At 33.9% G+C, this 18,977-nt stretch overlaps 2 protein-coding genes across 5 annotated transcripts in view; both read right to left on the reverse strand.

The window, feature by feature from the left end:
- LOC136025188 (basic helix-loop-helix ARNT-like protein 1) overlaps positions 1–18,977 on the reverse strand; it is a 353,837-nt gene that overhangs the window by 250,969 nt on the left and 83,891 nt on the right. The window lies entirely within an intron of this gene.
- Positions 3,321–17,915, reverse strand: LOC136025180 (transmembrane 9 superfamily member 2-like). 2 transcript variants are annotated; one of them, XM_065700963.1, is made up of 7 exons: positions 17,830–17,915; positions 15,023–15,182; positions 13,407–13,558; positions 9,254–9,365; positions 7,513–7,684; positions 4,986–5,157; positions 3,321–3,463 (listed from the first exon to the last, which is right to left on the reverse strand). In XM_065700963.1, exons 3-6 carry the CDS (start codon positions 13,469–13,471, stop codon positions 5,069–5,071), a joined length of 438 nt encoding a protein of 145 aa, XP_065557035.1. In that variant the 5' UTR covers positions 13,472–13,558; positions 15,023–15,182; positions 17,830–17,915; the 3' UTR covers positions 3,321–3,463; positions 4,986–5,068. The 2 variants fall into 2 exon arrangements, with proteins under 2 accessions (XP_065557035.1, XP_065557044.1); XM_065700972.1 differs by having other exon boundaries at positions 17,778–17,857.

An 18,977-nucleotide genomic window follows, 5' to 3' on the forward strand; every position in this document is an offset into this window, starting at 1 on the left:
TCATTGAAAAAAAAATATCGGAGAAGACTTTGTTTGAAATCCATTAAAGATGGCTTTCAGAATAGTCAAGTGATTTCAACCTTAGCAGTTTTTCAGTAGTTTTTACACTTCTCTGTTTTTTGTGGGAAGGGAGGTGGGGTGGAGTAAATGAAAACTTGGCAAAGGAAGAGAACATTTGGGCATTTGTATCTTAATTTTAAATTTTTCCCGAGTTGTTATTGGAGCGTCAAAGAAAATTCAATAAATAAAATGAAAGGAGAAAACTGGCATTTTTTTATTCTGAAAACTTTAATGTCTACTAATTAAATTTATAAAAAAGAATTCGTCAGAAAATCATTAAACATAACTTCCAGAAACAAGTATTTCAGAATTGTTCATGTAATTTTGATACTCGTGTGCATTTTCGGGGGAAGGGGGGAATAACTGATATTTACCAATGCTAAGACTGTCAAAAAGGCTTTTTAGTAGCCAATTCACACAAGTCCACAAGAAAATGCCGAGTCGGGTCGGCTTTTATAATTTTTCGATAATTTTAGGAATATAATTGTGGTTAATAAATAAGTTTTTAACATAATAAGTTTTAACAAAATAAGTTTTAAATGTTATTAACATGGATCATTACTGCTTGTTTATAAAATTTAGCTTTTGGGTAAAGACCTTAACTCCTTGCAAGACTTTTGAGACAGACTACTCGAAATTGCTCTAAAAAAGTTTTTACGTGGCAGCTACCTCACTATTCTACAAGCATACGCTTCACTCTGGAAAAATTTGCATCATGATCACTGCCAGAGTCTAGGCGTCCGGAGAAGTTCGTCAATCCTTCATACCAATCGCCTTATTCAGGGGTTTGTACGGCAGAATTATTAATAGAAACCTTATCCTGAGGCCAATTGCCTCCTGAAACTGACTCCTGGTAGAAGTGACGTCCAAAATATGATTAGTAAATTCCTTAAGGGGCGTTCCACACGGTTCAGGCAGTAAAAAACAAGTTCGTTTGTAAGCCTGGTGATCATTACTACTGGCGTTTACTATGGCATTATTACGGTCTAAAATACTACTAATGAATTCCTAAAGGTTAAGGAAATTCCCATACGGTTGATGCAATAAAAAATAAAGGTAGTTGGTAAAACTAGTGATCATTACTACTGGCGTATACTGTGGAATTATTACGGCCTAAAATACTACTAATGAATTCCTAAAGGTTAAGGAAATTCCCATACGGTTGATGCAATAAAAAATAAAGGTAGTTGGTAAAACTAGTGATCTTTACTACTGGTGTTTACTCAGTAAAAAAGGTGGTTAGTAAGACCAGTGACATGTCATTACTACTACTGGTAGCGCAAATTTGACTTTAAAAATGTTGCCAGTTCTCCGATTTCAAAATTGTCAACATATCTAATTTTTATCAAAAAGCAGATATTCATAAGCATGTATTGGTATATACAGCCCTGTTTATCTTGAACTAAGCGGTGAAAGCGGAACTTCAAATGATCAACTCTTTAAATCCCTGAATATTTGGATTGTTGCAAAAAGTATGAAACACACTCTGTCGGATATTTTTTTTATAGAAATATTCAAGGTAAGAGCATAATCAGCATCTGAGATGCAGAGTGAAATAGAGGCTTGTTAAACCCATTTACAAGGTTCAAATCTTGCTAACTTCTGATAGAAGCACAAGCTCCATTTTCGCGTAAAATTCTTAAAACTGCACAGATTACCATTTACAGAAAAAACAAATAGCTTATGCTTATTACAGATTCGTACTTTCATCAAGACAATTCGGTCTTCACGACGCAAGGGTCTTCACACTCCTTTACAATTTGAACCTTTCTACGATTTTTGTATCGTAAACAAACGATACAACGATACGAATTGTATCGTGTAACAAATTCCTATGTAAATAGAAAACCTCTGAACGCACAATGTCAGCTACTAAAAACCACCAGTACCGCAAATCTATTTAGATTTCACCTAAGGCGGTAGCCGAAAAAGTATTTGTCCTGGAGAGAACATTTAAAACACAAAATCCACATTTTCAAGTGACACTTTTTCCGAGAGTTCGATCCTACAGAGGTATTTAATGGGAGTGGAATGTCCCTGTGTGCAGCTCTGAATTTCCCAACAGGCTTGCAATTTATCTTAAAAAAAAGGATAAAAAAAAGGAAAAGAATTAAGTTGTGGGAACCAAAAGCAAATTGAAATTCAAACTAAGAGCATTGCTGCCCAGTACCTTAACAATAATGTTTCTGGTATTCGTCTCGAACTTTACACTTAGGGATGAAAGAAAAAAAAAAAAGAAAGAAAGAAAAAAAAAGGAAAAGAATTAAGTTGTGGGAACCAAAAGCAAATTGGAATTGAAATTAAGAGTATTGCTGCCCAGTATCTTAACAATAATGTTTCTTCTATTCGTCTCGAACTTTACACTTAGGGATGAAAGAAAAAAAAAGAAAAAAAAGAAAAGAATTAAGTTGTGGGAACCAAAAGCAAATTGAAATTGAAACTAAGAGCATTGCTGCTCAGTATCTTAACAATAATGTTTCTTGTATTCGTCTCGAACTTTACACTTAGGGATGAAAGAAAAAAAAAGGGAAAAGAATTAAGTTGTGGGAACACACAGCAAATTGAAATTGAAACTAAGAGCATTCCTGCCAAGTATCTTAACAATAATGTTTCTTGTATTCGTCTCGAACTTTACACTTAAGGATGAAAGAAAAAAAAAGAAAGGAAGAAAGAAAGGGAAAAGAATTAAGTTGCGGGAACCAAAAGCAAATTGAAACTGAAACTAAGAGCATTGCTGCCCAGTATCTTAACAATAATCTTTCTTGTATTCGTCTTCTCCTTTAGACTTGATCTTTGGCACTAAGGGCAACTTGCTAATTACTATGTCAAAAAATGACCAATCCATTTCCGGCATACAAGCTTTAGTCAGACTTTATAGTTACTGCTTCGTCGCAATTTCATGTATTCTCATTGATCAAAATTAATAAGACATAGTAGAGAAATTAATTTGAAAGGGAAAATGTATTTGTTTAACGATATTACTAAACCACATTCTTGTTTTTGGTACCTCACTGTTCTATTGTTTGATCTCCTCACTGTTTGATCTTTAATTTAACTTCCTTTTACAATAACATTGACCCATTTGGAGTAATATTAGTAACACAGAAAGCCGGATACCAGGGTAACAATATAAAATACAGAATTAGAATACCTTCACCACAAAAGAAAGTCTATAGCCAAAACTCTTAGACTGCAATTTACACTTTAATTCGAAGATTTTTGTTCGCAGGATGTCTTCTAAAGTCCAATACAACAAAGAATCTGATGTTTAAAAAGGCAAAATTTGCCATTTTATTCTCACTACACTGGGTCAATATCACATTCAAAATAATACACTAATCCACTTTGACTACCGAATAGATTTTTCTGACAAACCAGAAACATGCAAAGAATCCAATCGTTCCTAAAAAAAGAGATAATGAAGTAGATTAAAAATAAAGTAATTTTGTGCCCAAAGTCATTAGAGAATTACTTGGTATTTTTCTTAAATTTGCAGGAGATCAAAAATAAGGTCTGTGAATAGACTCAATGACAGCTCCTTTTTTTTAAAACAAACAACAACACTATGTGCGCATACACAATAAAGAACTCCGAGGAACACTATTATTCAATATAAAAGAAAGCAATGTCATAAAATGCATTTCCTCAATGGGATAGCGTGGTTCGAATTAGAAACAACCTTTGATTGTTCAAGTGGGATCCCTTCCCTGTTTCCAATGTGCAAGCATAGTGATATGCTATTTTCATTCAATCTGGAAGTAAAAAACTAAGCCCCCCCCCAAAAAAAAGCCCAAAAACAATAAAAGTTGCAAAGGAAAAAACATGAACCCTTAATAAAAACTAGATCTACGTTGCATGGGTAACGTGAGGTGGTGCGGCAACTTTTGTTCGGCTTCGCCGAGTAAAGTGTTACGGCAGCAACAATTTGGTTTTGTTTCGTCGCTTCGATTAAACGCTAAAGTTGTTAATCTGTAAGGATCTTAAAATAAATACCAGGTACACCAACTCACAAAAACTGCAAACCCCTCATCGCTGAAGATGATTGTAGCCTAAAAGCCAATTATTACTTACAAGTCCCCTACATCTCTTACCACTGGAAACAAATAGTAGGTACACCAACTAGCAAAAGTTGCGAACCCCTCATTGCCGAAAATGATTATGAGCTAGCAGCCGACTGTTGCTTAAAACCCCCCTATATGTGTCACAATTGGTATCGGCCTATTTTTTGTTTCAGTGTGTACCTTACTACTGAAGTCGTCAACCCCTTTAAACTTTCAAACAGGTATATCTCATGAAAGAATTTTTCTACCAAAAAAATGGATGACATATACTTTGATCAGCTCATCAAGAGCTATTGACTGCCGTAAAAACAATCTATCTGTCTTAGTTCAAAAGTTGACTTTTTTGCCGTAGGCCAAGTTTCTAACGTCATCATTTAGAAAGGAGCAAAGGATAAACTCTAATTTCTTTAGAAATGAGATAACTTTTGAAGTTTAAGAGGCATATCTGCTACCATTTCTGTAACGGCCTATTTTTGGTTTCAGTGTGTACATTACTACTGAAGTTGTCAACCCCTTGATACTTTCTAACTGGCATATCTCATGAGGGAATTTTTCGACCCAAAAATGGATTGCATATACTTTGATCAGCAAAAAATATCAGAAATAAAACAAATCAACCGTTTGCTCCTAATCTTTAAAACTGGAGGCTATAGGTTCTTATGACGACCCAATGACTTCTTAATTACTAATCTAAAAGTGAAAATTTGACCGACGCATCCTTAAGTTGTAGCAACCATAAAATCCCTATTACTTCTTAGCCCTGGTTGATACTTCCCTAAAGACACTAAACTGATTATCTGAACAAGTTTTAAAAGTAACAAAACAAAAATAGATTATGGCTAATAACTAAGCAAACTGACTTACCAGTCATTATAAAGAAAAGCGCCACCATAATAAAGGTGTATCCAAAATAAAGGAAGGAAGATGCACCCGGGTCGATATTCAATTTAGTCATATAGTAATGGATGCAGTAAGCAAACAGATAAAATGCTGTAAATCCAGACGTCATAAAACTTCTCCACCACCACTGGTAGTCCTAAAAAAATGTCAAATTGGATGATTTCCCAAGTTATAGACCGTTTGCAAAACAGCCAGTTTGTGGATGTGACAACACTGCTTAACATTTAACAAAACATGACCTCAATTGTCACATGGTACTTGGCTCTAGCAGCATATACTATTATCGAATTGGATTTGAAAACAATCTCTAACACATTTATTAAGATAAAACATGCCCTTCTTCTGGAACAAGATGACACGAATGTGGCATTTCCCACAAAGAGGTAAGATCAAGTTCAGACACGTGAAATCATAGTTCTATAAATGCTATGATTAATCACAGCCCGCCATCACCGGTAGTCTTAAAAAATATCGAATAAGCACATCAGTTTAAAAAGATTTCGGGTCCTCTTCTCTTTCCTTATACTTTATTTGTGTTTTTTCAAGCTAAACCCTTTTTTTGCAATTAAGAACGATTACTTCAACATATATTTTTACTACTAATATTATTCCTATTAACATTATGTATATATATATATATATATGTATATATATATATATATCGCACACTCAGTGAAGAACTGTTCCAATCGAAATATCATCGACATCTATGGAAACTGTAAAGTCAAAGAAATTAGCTTAAAAATATACTATTTAAGCAATCCCCCCCCCCAAAAAAAAATTTATTGAAAATTCAACAAAGGGGAAGGGGTGCAACAACCATTATCCCTCCTTCCAAATAGCGTAGAACCAGAAGGATATCGAATATGAAACTAGCAAACTTTCTTTTAAACAATACGTTTTTTTCCTATGTGTTAACTAGGCTATTAACTTAAACTAGCGCTTAAACTTTAGGCATTTACAAGGCTCTCTGACATGGCGATTGGACAATTGACTCATTTTTGTTTCCATCCACAGCTTAATACAGCTATGAAAGCTCAATTTATTTTTGGGACACAGTGCGCGGTAGCGATACTAGCGGCTGGAGACAGGAGACTGGCAGCAAAGCTTAGATACCAATATCCAGGCTGTGTATGCAACAAAACAAGAATTGCTTTCCCGCCTATTGTGTTGTAGTACGATCTACGCGTCAGAGCGCGGGTTTGGAGGAGGCACCAAGTAGGTATTTATTTTTCCAAATAGAACGTAGTCACTTGAAAAAAGTCAAGGCAAGGGTCAGGAGTCGTTTGTGGATGATAGCACAGTTCCTAGGTAAATAAACTGGTCGACCCATTCGATTTCCTCGCCCCGAATAGTGATTTTGGTGGAGGGGATTAGTCTCATGGTACAGATTGATGACAACGTCGGATTCTACTCTGAGCAGTTCTGCATGTATACCGTCTATCCCGGGCATTTTATTGGATTTGAGATATCCACAGCGGTTTCTACCTCTGACCTTTAGATGTTAAGAGTGGTTCCTCATTTACTTGTACTAGAAACTTCTGAAGGACTTCATGTATGGGTTTGTGAGATTTAGCTTTTCCTAACTGCTTCACTTATTTATAACACAAGAAGCCTCCATTTCACATATAAAATATCGACAATTATCCATTAAACTTCATACTGGGGTACAGTCAACTTTACTTGCTCTGACTTATCGATCTCTGGTGTATGTCCATGGCAACCCTGATCTTTGGATGTAATAAAGTCAGAATGCCGAAGAAATTTGCTGATAGAATCATATACTAAGGGTATTTTCCAGAAGCCAATTATCCCTCAAGAATATTAATTATTTGTTATCGAGGCCGTGTCCAGGGGGGTACCAGGTTTGCCCCCCCCCCAAAAAAAAAATAGTCGGACTTGTAAAAACGTAGCAGAAAAGTGTATAAATGAATTTTGATACGTTTATTTGGATTTTTTCATAAAAAACCTACCCACCCCCTTCAGTACAAAAATCCTGGATACACCCTTGTTAATTATTAGATTTTTTTTTTTAAATGGCCAACAACATAAAATTCAGTAGTTCAACTGCTTAGACTAATCGAAAGCACAAAAATTTTAGTTCTTTTGTTTTCAGGTGTTTTGGAAGAAAAATAAAAGCAAAGGAATAATTAGCATTAGCGTTAATTGGTTTCTGGAACGCGCCATTTTTTAAAAATATGACAAAAATAGGGGATAAACATTATAGAAATAAAATACATCAACCGTTTGCACCTAATCTTTAAAACTGGAGACTATAGGGTCTCATGACGACCCAAGGACTTCTTAATTACTAATCTAAAAGTGAAAATTTAACCGACTCATCCTTAAGTTGTAGCAACCATAAAATCTCCATTACTTCTTAGCCCTGGTTTATACTTCCCTAAGGACACTAAAACTGATTATCTGAACAAGTTTTAAAAGTAACAAAACAAAAATAGATTATGGCTAATAACTAAGCAAACTGACTTACCAGTCATTATAAAGAAAAGCGCCACCATAATAAAGGTGTATCCAAAATAAAGGAAGGAAGATGCACCCGGGTCGATATTCAATTTAGTCATATAGTAATGGATGCAGTAAGCAAACAGATAAAATACTGTAAATCCAGACGTCATAAAACTTCTCCACCACCACTGGTAGTCCTAAAATAAAATGTCAAATTGGATGATTTCCCAAGTTATAGACCGTTTGCAAAACAGCCAGATTGTGAATGTGACAACACTGCTTAACAATTAACAAAACAGGACCTCAATTGTCAAATGGCACTTGGTTCTAGCAGCATATACTATTATCGAATTGGATTTGAAAACAAAATCAAAACCTCAATTGCCGATCTCTAACACATTTATTAAGATAAAACATGCTCTTCTTCTGGAACAAAATGACACGAATGTGGCATTTCCCATAAAGAGGTAAGATCAAGTTCAGGCACGTGAAATCACAATTCTAAAAATTCTAAGATTAATCACAGCCCCGCCATCACCGGTAGTCTTAAAAGATTATCGAACAAGCACATCAGTTACAAAAATCCGTGTCCTCTTCTCTTTCCTTATATTTTATTTTCGTTTTTCCAAGCTAAAGCCTTTTTTTTGCAATTAAGAATGATTATTGTTACCACTAATATTATTACTATTAATATTATATAAATATTTATATATCGCACACTCAGCGAAAAACTGTTCCAATCGAAATATCATCGTCATTTATGGAAACTGTAAAGTCAAAGAAATTAGCTTAAAAATATACTATTTAAGCAATCCCCACCCCAAAAAAAAAGTTTACTGAAAATTCGACCAAGGGGAAGGGGGTGCAACAACCATTCTCCCTCCTTCTGAAAGCTGAGAAGTTTTCTGCTAGAAAAACTTCGCGAGAATAACAAAAAATGCTAGCGACTGGAGACAGAAAACTGCCAGCACAGCATATATACCAATATTGGTATCTAGGCTGTGTATGCAAAACCTGTAGCAAGCCAAAAAGTTAAGAATTATTCTAAATATGTGTTTTAACGCGATTGTAACGTCAACGCATTGATTATTATTATAACGTGAATTTAATCTAAATGTATTTGAATTCAATATTATTTTTAATTAATTACAAGAGTCACTAAATATTGGAATTTACTTTCAAACGAGGCCTTAAAAAGCTCTCTACGATATTCCAGTGCCCTGTTAGCAGTAGAGTAAAAAAAATACATCATTGTCACTCATTCAAAAAAGGGATTTTAATTGTTGTTCAAGCCAGAGAGCTTTCATTTTCCTGTACAAGGCTTTCTGACATGGCGATTTGATAATTGCCTCATTTCTGCCTCCATTCACAGCTTAGATACCACTACAGTTATGAAAACTCAATTTATTTTTGGGACACAGTGCGCGGTAGCGATGCTAGCGACTGGAGACAGAAAACTGGCAGTACAGCATATATACCAATATTGGTATCTAGGCTGTGTATGCAACAAAACAAAATTGCGTTCCTGCCTATGGTGTTGTAGTACGATCTACACGTCGGAGTGCGGGCTTGGAGGAGGCACCAAGTTCAGAGCTCTGCACCAAAAGCTTCTCATGGGCAAGTAGTAGTTTTTATTACTGTATATTAGTGTCTAAGCTGTTTCCATCCGACATCATTTTAAAGGGTTACAGGCTATTTTATGAAATTCTCATAGATTAGTTTTCGAAACAACATTTTACTATTAGTCTGAATTGAAGTTTACTTACTTCAGCACATAGGTGGAAATAACAGAGAAGTATAGTTGTATCTGAACAAATAATAACCAAAATGATAAACACCAAGAAAAGGAAGTCAAACATATAATACATTTGATTTGACCTGGAAAAAATAAACAAAATTAATGTTGCCCAAATAATAAACATAAAAATGGGGTTGTATACTCTCCTTTTCCTCCAGATCTAAATTCAATTTGTAACTAACATTCATTTTTTTCTAAAGTCTCAAATTTCAGGTGTAAGGTTAAAGTGTATGAGGCGCAAAATTTAGGTTTATAGTCTGTGCTTCAGGTATCTATCAGAAGTTCTCTCCCCAAGCTTATGTCTTTTCAAATCAAATTTCAGCTTTCGACTGTAAAGCTTTGCTGAAACGAACAAGAGATAAGGCACCAGTTTCAAACTGAAGAGACGATTCCTTTGCCCCCTTGCCAAAATATATTCTTATAATAATAAATAATATTTTAAGACAAAAAAAATCTAAACATACCACCGTCTACCATTTTATGCCCTGCTTCTTCAAGATTCCGGTTCGGTTTGTTATTTCAGTTTCTAAGTCTGTAATTGAGAAAGAGAAATTACTATTTGCTCCTTTCTAAGCAGTAGCATTAGAAAGTGGATCCATTGGAAAAAAAGCTTTGAACCAAGAAAAATGTAGTTTTTTCTTACAGCTCATCAATAATCCTTATCTAGCTATTGAAAGCATATTACGATAATTCGATCCTGAGATACACCATATTGAAAATATATGAGGGATAGACAACCATTGTAGTAGCACACACCGGAAAAAATTGGATCCCAGATCACCGGAAAAAATTTCTGCTAAAAAAAGTCCTCTGAAAACCGAAGAAGTCCAGTTCAAAAGGCTTAAACATGTCATTCAAAATTTCAATAAAACAACTTTTTTCAACGTTTTATATTTCAACTTTCATATTATTGAAAGGGTCAGGGCTTCAAGAAAGACGAACAGCCCCCGCCCCAACCCCAAAACAGGTTAATGACAAATAAAATTTTCTAAAGTGGACGCAGAAGCAGTCAAGCGGCTTAAGACGAGATGGCAAAAAGTCCCCGGAATATGCATTTTAATGGATCGTTTTTCCAATCCTGGGCGCATTGCATCCATCTTTCAGCAACGCCCCTTCTAGGAACAAAAATCGACATCTTTCACAAGCAAGTTCCAGAATTAGCATCCCCGAATCATCGTACTATCACATATGCAAGTATCATGCCAAAATGAAAAGGCAGCTCATTGTAAAATAACAAAGGATAATGTGAAACTAAAAAAAAAAAAAAAAAAAAAAAAAAAAAAAAAAAAAAAAAAAAAAAAAAAAAAAAAAAAAAAAAAAAAAAAAAAAAAAAAAAAAAACGAAAACAAGAGACAAACATATATAACTCAGAAAACTATTATTCAAAACCCATGGCAAATGTGTAAAGTTAATTAGGCTGTAATTTCCTAAACGGCTTCACTTTAAACCCATTTCCCCTAATTCTGTCCTAGATACATTCCAGAAAGTTTTATTAACATATCTTTATCCTTATACCTTTTTATTCAGGGTATTGAGTGAAGGCAGAGGAACTCAAATCAGGAATGATAAGCTTTTTCCGGTTATAATAATCACAAGTATTCATAAGCATAAATGTGCAATAAATTAATGTCACAGTCTTTACTCTATCATATTATCTGATGCACTTTCTCAAATTTTCTTGCTTGCATACTTACTGTAAATTTTCTGGTAGGCCTTTCTCACTCGGGGTTTCGGGATGTTATCTGTGTGTCATTTTTTCTAAGAACTATAGCTGACAATATTTGCAAAAGTAACATAAATTTTCATTAGAAATATGTCTAGCAACCATTTTTTTTTAACACTTTGATTTTTAGAGACATCCATCCCTTCTCCATTTTTTGAAAAAAAAAGTGCTCAAATCCACTCTAAAAGCTGCTGTCAAGTTTTTCACTAAGAAATTTAAGACCATTGGCTCTTACAGAACTATCTCTACTAGGCATGAAAGCTTCAAACCAGTCCGGATTTCTTGATCTATCAAACCAGTCCGGATTTCTTGATCAATCAAACCAGTCCGGATTTCTTGATCTATCAAACCAGTCCGGATTTCTTGATCTATCAAACCAATCCGGATTTCTTGATCTATCAAACCAGTCCGGATTTCTTGATCTATCTATCAAACCAGTCCGGATTTCTTGATCTATCAAACCTGTCCGGATTTCTTGATCTATCAAACCAGTCCGGATTTCTTGATCTATCAAACCAGTCCGGATCTTGATCTATCAAACCAATCCAGATTTCTTGATCTATCAAACCAGTCCGGATTTCTTGATCTATCGAACCAGTCCGGATTTCTTGATCTATCAAACCAGTTCGGATTTCTTGATCTATCAAACCACTCCGGATTTCTTGATCTATCAAACCAGTCCGGATTTCTTGATCTATCAAACCAGTCTTGATTTCTTGATCTATCAAACCAGTCCGGATTTCTTGATCTATCAAACCATGAAGCTAAGCTTTGGTCAACCAAAGTTCAATGATGAAATTGAGATGGACGCTAGAAATGGTTTTGGGGTTCATCTATGATATAACTTTATTTCAGCTCATTTTAGGTTTTCATATCTCTATTGTCTGTATGCTCCTTACCTTGCTATTCACCTTGTTTTAAAAATAATCGGCACCTATCCCTACGCTCCTAGTTTTCTATCCTTATTTTTTTCATGTTTGTCTATCTTTGTTTTCTCTTCCTACATTCCCTATTTACATGTTATTCAACTTCTCATTTTCAGGATAATGGTTTTCTGTCCCTAAGCTCCTTATTTTCCATTTATCCGTGTTTTTTGTCTATGTTTGTCTGTCCTTGTTTTATCTCCCTAAGCTCCTTATCTGTATGTTATTTACCTTCTCATTTTCAAGGTAATTGTTCTCTATCTTTAAGTTTCTTATTTTCTGTATCTTCTAGTTTTTTGCTTGATTGTCTATCTTCGTTTTCTATCCCTACGCTCACCACTTCTATGCTAATTACCTTCTTGTTTTCAAGATAATTCTTCTCTATTCCTGCACATTATGTTTAGTGTTAATTCTTTTTTTTTGTTCCATATGTTTTCTCCTACAACGCTTGCCACTTGCACGGATTTAACCTTCTTGTTTTTAAGATAATGCTTCTCTACTCTTGCACTCCATGTTTTCTATTTATCCTTTTTTTTTGTCTATCCTTGTTTTTTTCTCCCAACGTTTCCTCTTTCCATGCCATTCACCCTTTCGATTTCAAGATAATCGTTTTTTGTCCTAATGCTCCTTATTTTCTATCCGTACACTCCCTACTTCCCCGTTATTCCCTTTTTGTTTCAAAAAAAGATTTAATTATTTCACATTAAAGAGAATTCTAATTTGATAGAATCTCACTTCATTCTTTATATAATAAAAAGAAGAAAAGAAGTAAGATTCGTGAATGTACATTTGTTGATTTAATCAAACACAAATACAATATTATTATTAGTCTAATTTCTAAATGTTCTTGTTGGATGTACTGCAACTAGAAAACAAAGCTATAGTTTTGCAATTTGCTGTATATTTTAGAAATATTAATATGGGAAAAAAACATCATTTTCAAAAACACCCATAAAAAAAGGACCACTAGCCACTAGATTTTTTTTTACGTAAATGACGAGCGGCATTTTTACCTTTTTAGGCTTGCTCAAACTAACGATAATCATTATAAAACGCGGTTCTATGAGGCTTTCTAACATTTCTAACGAAAGATTAGAAACAAAACGATGTTTTCGTTTCAAAACAAACCTAGTATTTATTTTGGGATCTGAGATTCATTTTATTTTTAGAGCGGAAGCAATGTGCATTAAATGCAAAAACTGAGAAAAACAGACCAAAACTGTGTTTGGCATGTTCTATATTTATTGATAGTAAACAGGCATGAATACTATCATTCCTTAAGTAAACTTTTGGAATTTGAAAGAGAAAATTATAAATAGACGCTCAAGTCTCAGAATCTTTAGCCAAAAATTATTACCTCGCATTATCACATTAAAAAACCTTTACCTCTTTTTCTTAATTAAAAATTCAAAACTAAAAATATATTTTAAACTCATAACAATAATCCTAGATTCACGAAAAAGAAAGTGCCTCACCAAATAGAATTGAGAATGAAGAAAAGTTGTATGAAAATACATCCAAATGGCAAGATTCCACCCATAATTATCCCAGGCAAGGGTTTGGTATAAAAGCTCTGCTCTGGTATTTGCCTTGGTATCTGATTTGTCCTCACTGGATGTTCAATTCCCTAAAGAGAAGAATAAAACTGAAAATGCGGAATACATAACTAACAAAAAATATCGGCTGATAAAACGCTTTATTCCTCCATATCAAAAAAAAAAGGAATTTGTGAGCTTTTGAATTAGACTGGACATAGGAATATCAAAGAGCATGGAACTCTACGTTACTATTAATGCAAGTTAAATGTTAATTTAACATTAATGCATGGATATTCTGAGGTAGCCACAACACTGTACTGGGTAGAGAATTTAGAGTGGCGAAACCCTATATAGGCCAGTGTATTCTCCTGATGAGCCCTTATGTTGGGTGTTGCCTCTGAATTATTTGTCTATATTATTTTTTCTATTGTTCGGTAAATGACGACTTATACTTATTGACGACATGACTGCCTGTCCATGGATTATTCTTTATGGTTGATTGTGTGTGGCTATGCTGTTTGACCTATGTGATTGTATGGATGAGTAGGGTTAAGGCCTCATTCAAGTGCTGGTCTATATTAATCACTAATTTAGGAAAACAGTCTTCCTTTTCTCCTTCTGTCTCTTTTTTTTTTTTTTTTTTTTTTTTTTTTTTTTTTTTTTTTTTTTTTTTTTTTTTTTGTGTTTGTGCTGTAGCATTGGTGATTTCTCTTTTCATGATACTAACAAATATATAAATATAGATATGTATATATATATATATATATATATATATATATATATATATATATATATATATATATATATATATATATATATATATGTAATTGATCAGTAAGACACTGATCAAGAGCAGCCGTCCAAAATAACCTCATCATTGTTAATTAATTATATTTTTAATTAATATTGTTAAATAACATTATTAATTAATATTATTATTGTCAAAAATTATAATTGAACCTACATCAGAAAGAGCAGAAACCTCTCTTCCTTAAAAAAGAAAGAGCAGAAAAAACAATTGGGTAGACAAAGACAATGAAAAGAGAAAAAAGAGAAAGAAAAAAGCAGAATCATATGATATAATAAAAGAAGAGGCAATTTGATTACATTTTGCAAATTGATAAGATGGCTTTGAAAAAAGTTATTGATGGAATATATTGCATTTCAAACTGTTGCTCAATATTTAAAAAATAATAGAACTGTTACAGGCTCCAAACTCATAAGAGGAGTGAACACACACTCCTATTTCGTTTCCAACATTATTATCAATCTCATACAGGGTGTCATATAGTTTGCAAAGAAAATAGACTGACCAGATATTCTAATTTACATTGAAAATTAATGACAAATTAAAGAAGAAGTTTTAAAAAAAAGACTAAGACCCTGCACAGAAATGGGAGATAGGTATCTATAACAGTGAATTATTTTAATTTAAGATAAAAGGATTATTTTGCTAAAGATAAGTGCTTATATTCATTTTAATTTTATAAGAGATCAAACCGTGGAAACTGCTTATGATAAATTAATTACTTATTATCAAACAAAATTCTTACCCTTTTCCAGAATCCAAAGAAAGCGCCAACAAAAGTTGGAGGCAGTGAAATTCCAAACGAGAGGGCCAAAAGGGCAACAAGTGTTGGAAAAGGGACAGTTGCTGAGCTTGAGTTGGCCCATAGCACAATATTCAATAAGAAGAATATAGAGAAAATGAAGCTAAAAGGAAACAACCAGTAATTACTCAATTGAATTATATAGTTAAAGCAGACAATTAATGGATAGGTATACAACTAGTCAATGGACAATGAAAGTGTTCAGTTGACAATGGACAGTTAACAGTTATACAATTAATGGAAGATATATAGATATATAATGGAAGATATATATATATATATATATATATATATATATATATATATATATAAATCCCTTATTTTTAAGCTATTTAAATCCTTATTTAAGCTATTTAAATCCCTTATTTTGATGAAATTGCACTTTGATGCATTACTCGGGACAACCAGTTCGGGTTCAAAAAGCACTCAGGACGGGAACACATTCACAGCAATCTTGCTAATCTTCTTATTGATGCATATAAAAATGGTGATCTTCTCGTCTTTGGAGCACTTGATATTAGGAGAGCCTTTGATTCTGGCATACATGGCCATATCCTGCTCAAAGCCCTTCAGCGAGGTGTTTCCTCTTGCATCTTTTCCCCTGTTTACAGTATGTACTACAAGCTCTTGGCTGTCATCTTGATCCTCTCTCCGTCCAGCACTTTTCCTTCTAAAGAAATGCTGAGTGTCAAGAAAAGCATACATCAAGGTTGCAAAACTTCTCCATCACTGTTTAATAACACTATTATCAAAGCACAGCAAGTAATAAAGCCATCGTGCTTTTTCTGTGGGATTAATCTTTTGCTGCTGAACTTTACTGATGACATTTTTCATGTTTCTTGTTTGATATCATTATTTCAACAAAATTAGGACTCACTTGCAGCAGCATACAAGGAGATTGGACTTTACTTCAACAAATCTAAAACAGAACTTCTTTTCTTCAATGGTTCAAAAATAAGCTTCCAATTAACCTCTCCGTTAAAATTGGCAACACTTTGATTAAGTGTTGTGAGTCCCTTGCGTATCTTGGCCTTCCTATTTCTTCTACATTGAAGGACACACACTCAGCACTGACAAACCACCTCTGTTCCTGTCTACAAGCGGCTTATGGATTACTTGTTGCCAATAAGTATTGTTTCAACTGTCCTCTCCTTGCCCGGCTATACAATGCTTTTACTACCCCCCATCTGCTTGCTCTGGTTCCCCTCTGGAAAATTTTCACAGCTACCAAAAAGAAGGCCATTTGCAGTGGATTTTACAGATATGCCAAGTTTCTCCTGCGTCTCCCTTTGTGGCACAGCAATGGTGACATCTCCAGGAAATATAAGGTCACCAACCCTTCCATGGCCATACAGAGAAGAAGCTCCAAATTCAGTACCAATGTTTTAAGAGCCAACCACCCCTGGACCAGTATTATTTTATAATATTTGTAGTGGAAGTGTATTTACATTTTTGTGCTTTTCTTTCTTTTTCTTTTAAATACTCTGTCTTTTCTGTTTTGAGGGTAATAGATTAATAATAATAATAATAATAATAATATATATATATATATATATATATATATATATATATATTTAAAAATCAGTGCTTAAAAGAAGTGTTGGAATATATTAAATATCAATATCAATATATCACACCAAATACCAATACTGAATATCAAAGCCTAAGTATCAATATCGAAAATGATATTATTTAGGCTTTTTCTGGTATCCACTGGTGAGAGTCCAGCAGAAAATATCCAACATAGAAATTTATTTCGCAAATAGCCAAGAAGAAGAATAACATGTTCAATTCACTGACTCATATATGTTGATATACAGCATGCACAGCTGTATCCATAACTTGACAAAGGCCTGCTCTTAAGCTCTGTTTAGTGTGGGTGGACTCTCAAATGTTGCTGAGAACCTCCAAAAGTCTTGGCTACATAAAACATAAGCTTACAGGCCTTGCTCAGATCCTACTTCAGATCAGGTTACAATTGTCATATACCTCAATTCATGTTTCTAGTGACTGTGTATTAACTATGACGATCATCTCCAAGTTTAGCGTAAAATAGCAATAGACATGGATTGGACCTTAATAGAATCTGTATCAACAGATGCAAGTGAAGTCACTGTCCCTGTGATTCAGCCACTACAAAATAAAGCCAGTTTGTAGGAAGAAATTGATGAAGTTTCAGTAGTCAATGCAAAGCAATCTTCATCAGCAGCTGTATCTATCACGGGTCTCCAGATTTTCAGCAGTGAGTCTTTAGTTCCAAGAAAAACTGATCCAGTTAGGTCATGCAAGTCTTGTAATAAGGGTCTCAGAAATGCCTATACGATCTTGTCATAAAATTATTGTCCAAGTCTGCCACCAATGTCCAATCTGAAAGTTGATTCCAAGCCTGATCAGTTAATCAAATAATTCATGGTAACAATCTGTAAGTAAGGAGCAAATTCTCACAATATAAACCAAAACTCTAAAACACGGAATCTTGATAACGATAGATACATCAAATGAATTGGCTTTTTATGCCGACTCCAGATATATAAAATTCATCAAAGTTTCATGTACCCATTGAAAGCTATGAGCCTAAGAAAGTCTATGAAAATTTATGTAGAAATTGTTTTTAGACAGAGCGGGAACGCCCCTAAAAAGTCAAAGCATCTTAATAAAAATCACTTCATCAGACTCGGCATATCGATATATTAAATACCTTAATTCTAACTGTTAAAACAGTAATCAAAGAAGCTCAAAAATTAGGCTACCAGAATGCTTTATTAATTTAGTCTTTTCTTCAATCTCATTTCTCTTGGTTATCCGTAGCTTTTCATGTGACACGTGGCCGGATAAGTATTTATTGATATCTTTTAGGGGTTAGACCGGGATAAGTGGAGAAGTAATCGCACAAGTAAAAGAACACGGAGTTAACCTGAGTTGCGTTCGAATCGACTCGAAAAAGTCAACTTAAAAGTTGACTTTTTTCTCTGCTGCCGTTTTATTTAGTAAAAAGTTGACCTAGAAAGTCAACACAGAATTGCGAATCGAACGCTTCAATGGCAAAAAATTTAGAAATATGAAATTGTTTAGTCTAAAGAAAAGACAAGGAAATTGTTAATAGGCCTAGTGGAAATAATGTTAGCTTTTCAGTGACCTGTAAGTAATCTTATGCATATTCCATAGGATTTAAAGGGTTTTTGGTGTTCTAGGCCTATCTTGTATAGGCTAAGCTTAATAAGGAATGAAAAGAAAATTTTATGTTGTTAAAAACGTTGATTCTCAGGAAGGCAGCTATCACATTGGTGAGTTATTCTAATATTACCAAATCTAACAGGCTTAGTTTCTAAACCAACCTATAATTTTTAGTTGAAAAAACTAAAAATTATTGGTTGGTTTGTAACTTTATATTATAGGTTAGTTAAAAACTAAAAATTATTGGCTTCTTTTCCCAGTAAAATTGGTGCAAACAGTATTACTGGCTTTCAAATAAAGTGAATATACCACTCCATGCCCTTTTTTATCCTCTTTATAAATATAATAATTGCTTCTACCACAAATTCAGATTTAAGCACTTTTTGACCTCTTAAAAATGGCCTATATGTGGGGTCATTACAAATCTGTAATAGCTTAGAAACAAATTTGGGATATATATTTGTACATCAGGGGGTGGGGGTAAAGCATAGCATATATTAAATATGTAACTAACCATTGGTGTATTTTTTTTATGTTTGTGCTGTTGCACTGGTGATTTCTCTTCTCATTAAAATTCAATGTGCACAAACACATAAAAAAAAAACAGCAAAGATTAGTTTACTTATTTCATATATGCTATGCTTTACCCCCACCCTCCCCCTGATGTGCAAATATATAGCCCAAATTTGTTTCTAATCTATTACAGATTTTTTATACCCCATAT

Source organism: Artemia franciscana, chromosome 1 (assembly GCF_032884065.1).
Source record: "Artemia franciscana chromosome 1, ASM3288406v1, whole genome shotgun sequence".
Lineage (NCBI taxonomy): Eukaryota > Metazoa > Arthropoda > Branchiopoda > Anostraca > Artemiidae > Artemia > Artemia franciscana.

Coding starts and splice junctions, on each gene's coding strand:
- LOC136025180 (XM_065700963.1), bottom strand. CDS start 13,471: ATGGGTGGAATCTTGCCATTTGGATGTATTTTCATACAACTTTTCTTC. Junction 7,685..9,253: donor ATTTCCACCTATGTGCTGAA/GTAAGTAAACTT, acceptor ATTTTATTTTAG/GACTACCAGTGGTGGTGGAG. Junction 5,158..7,512: donor GCTTTTCTTTATAATGACTG/GTAAGTCAGTTT, acceptor ACATTTTTTTAG/GACTACCAGTGGTGGTGGAG.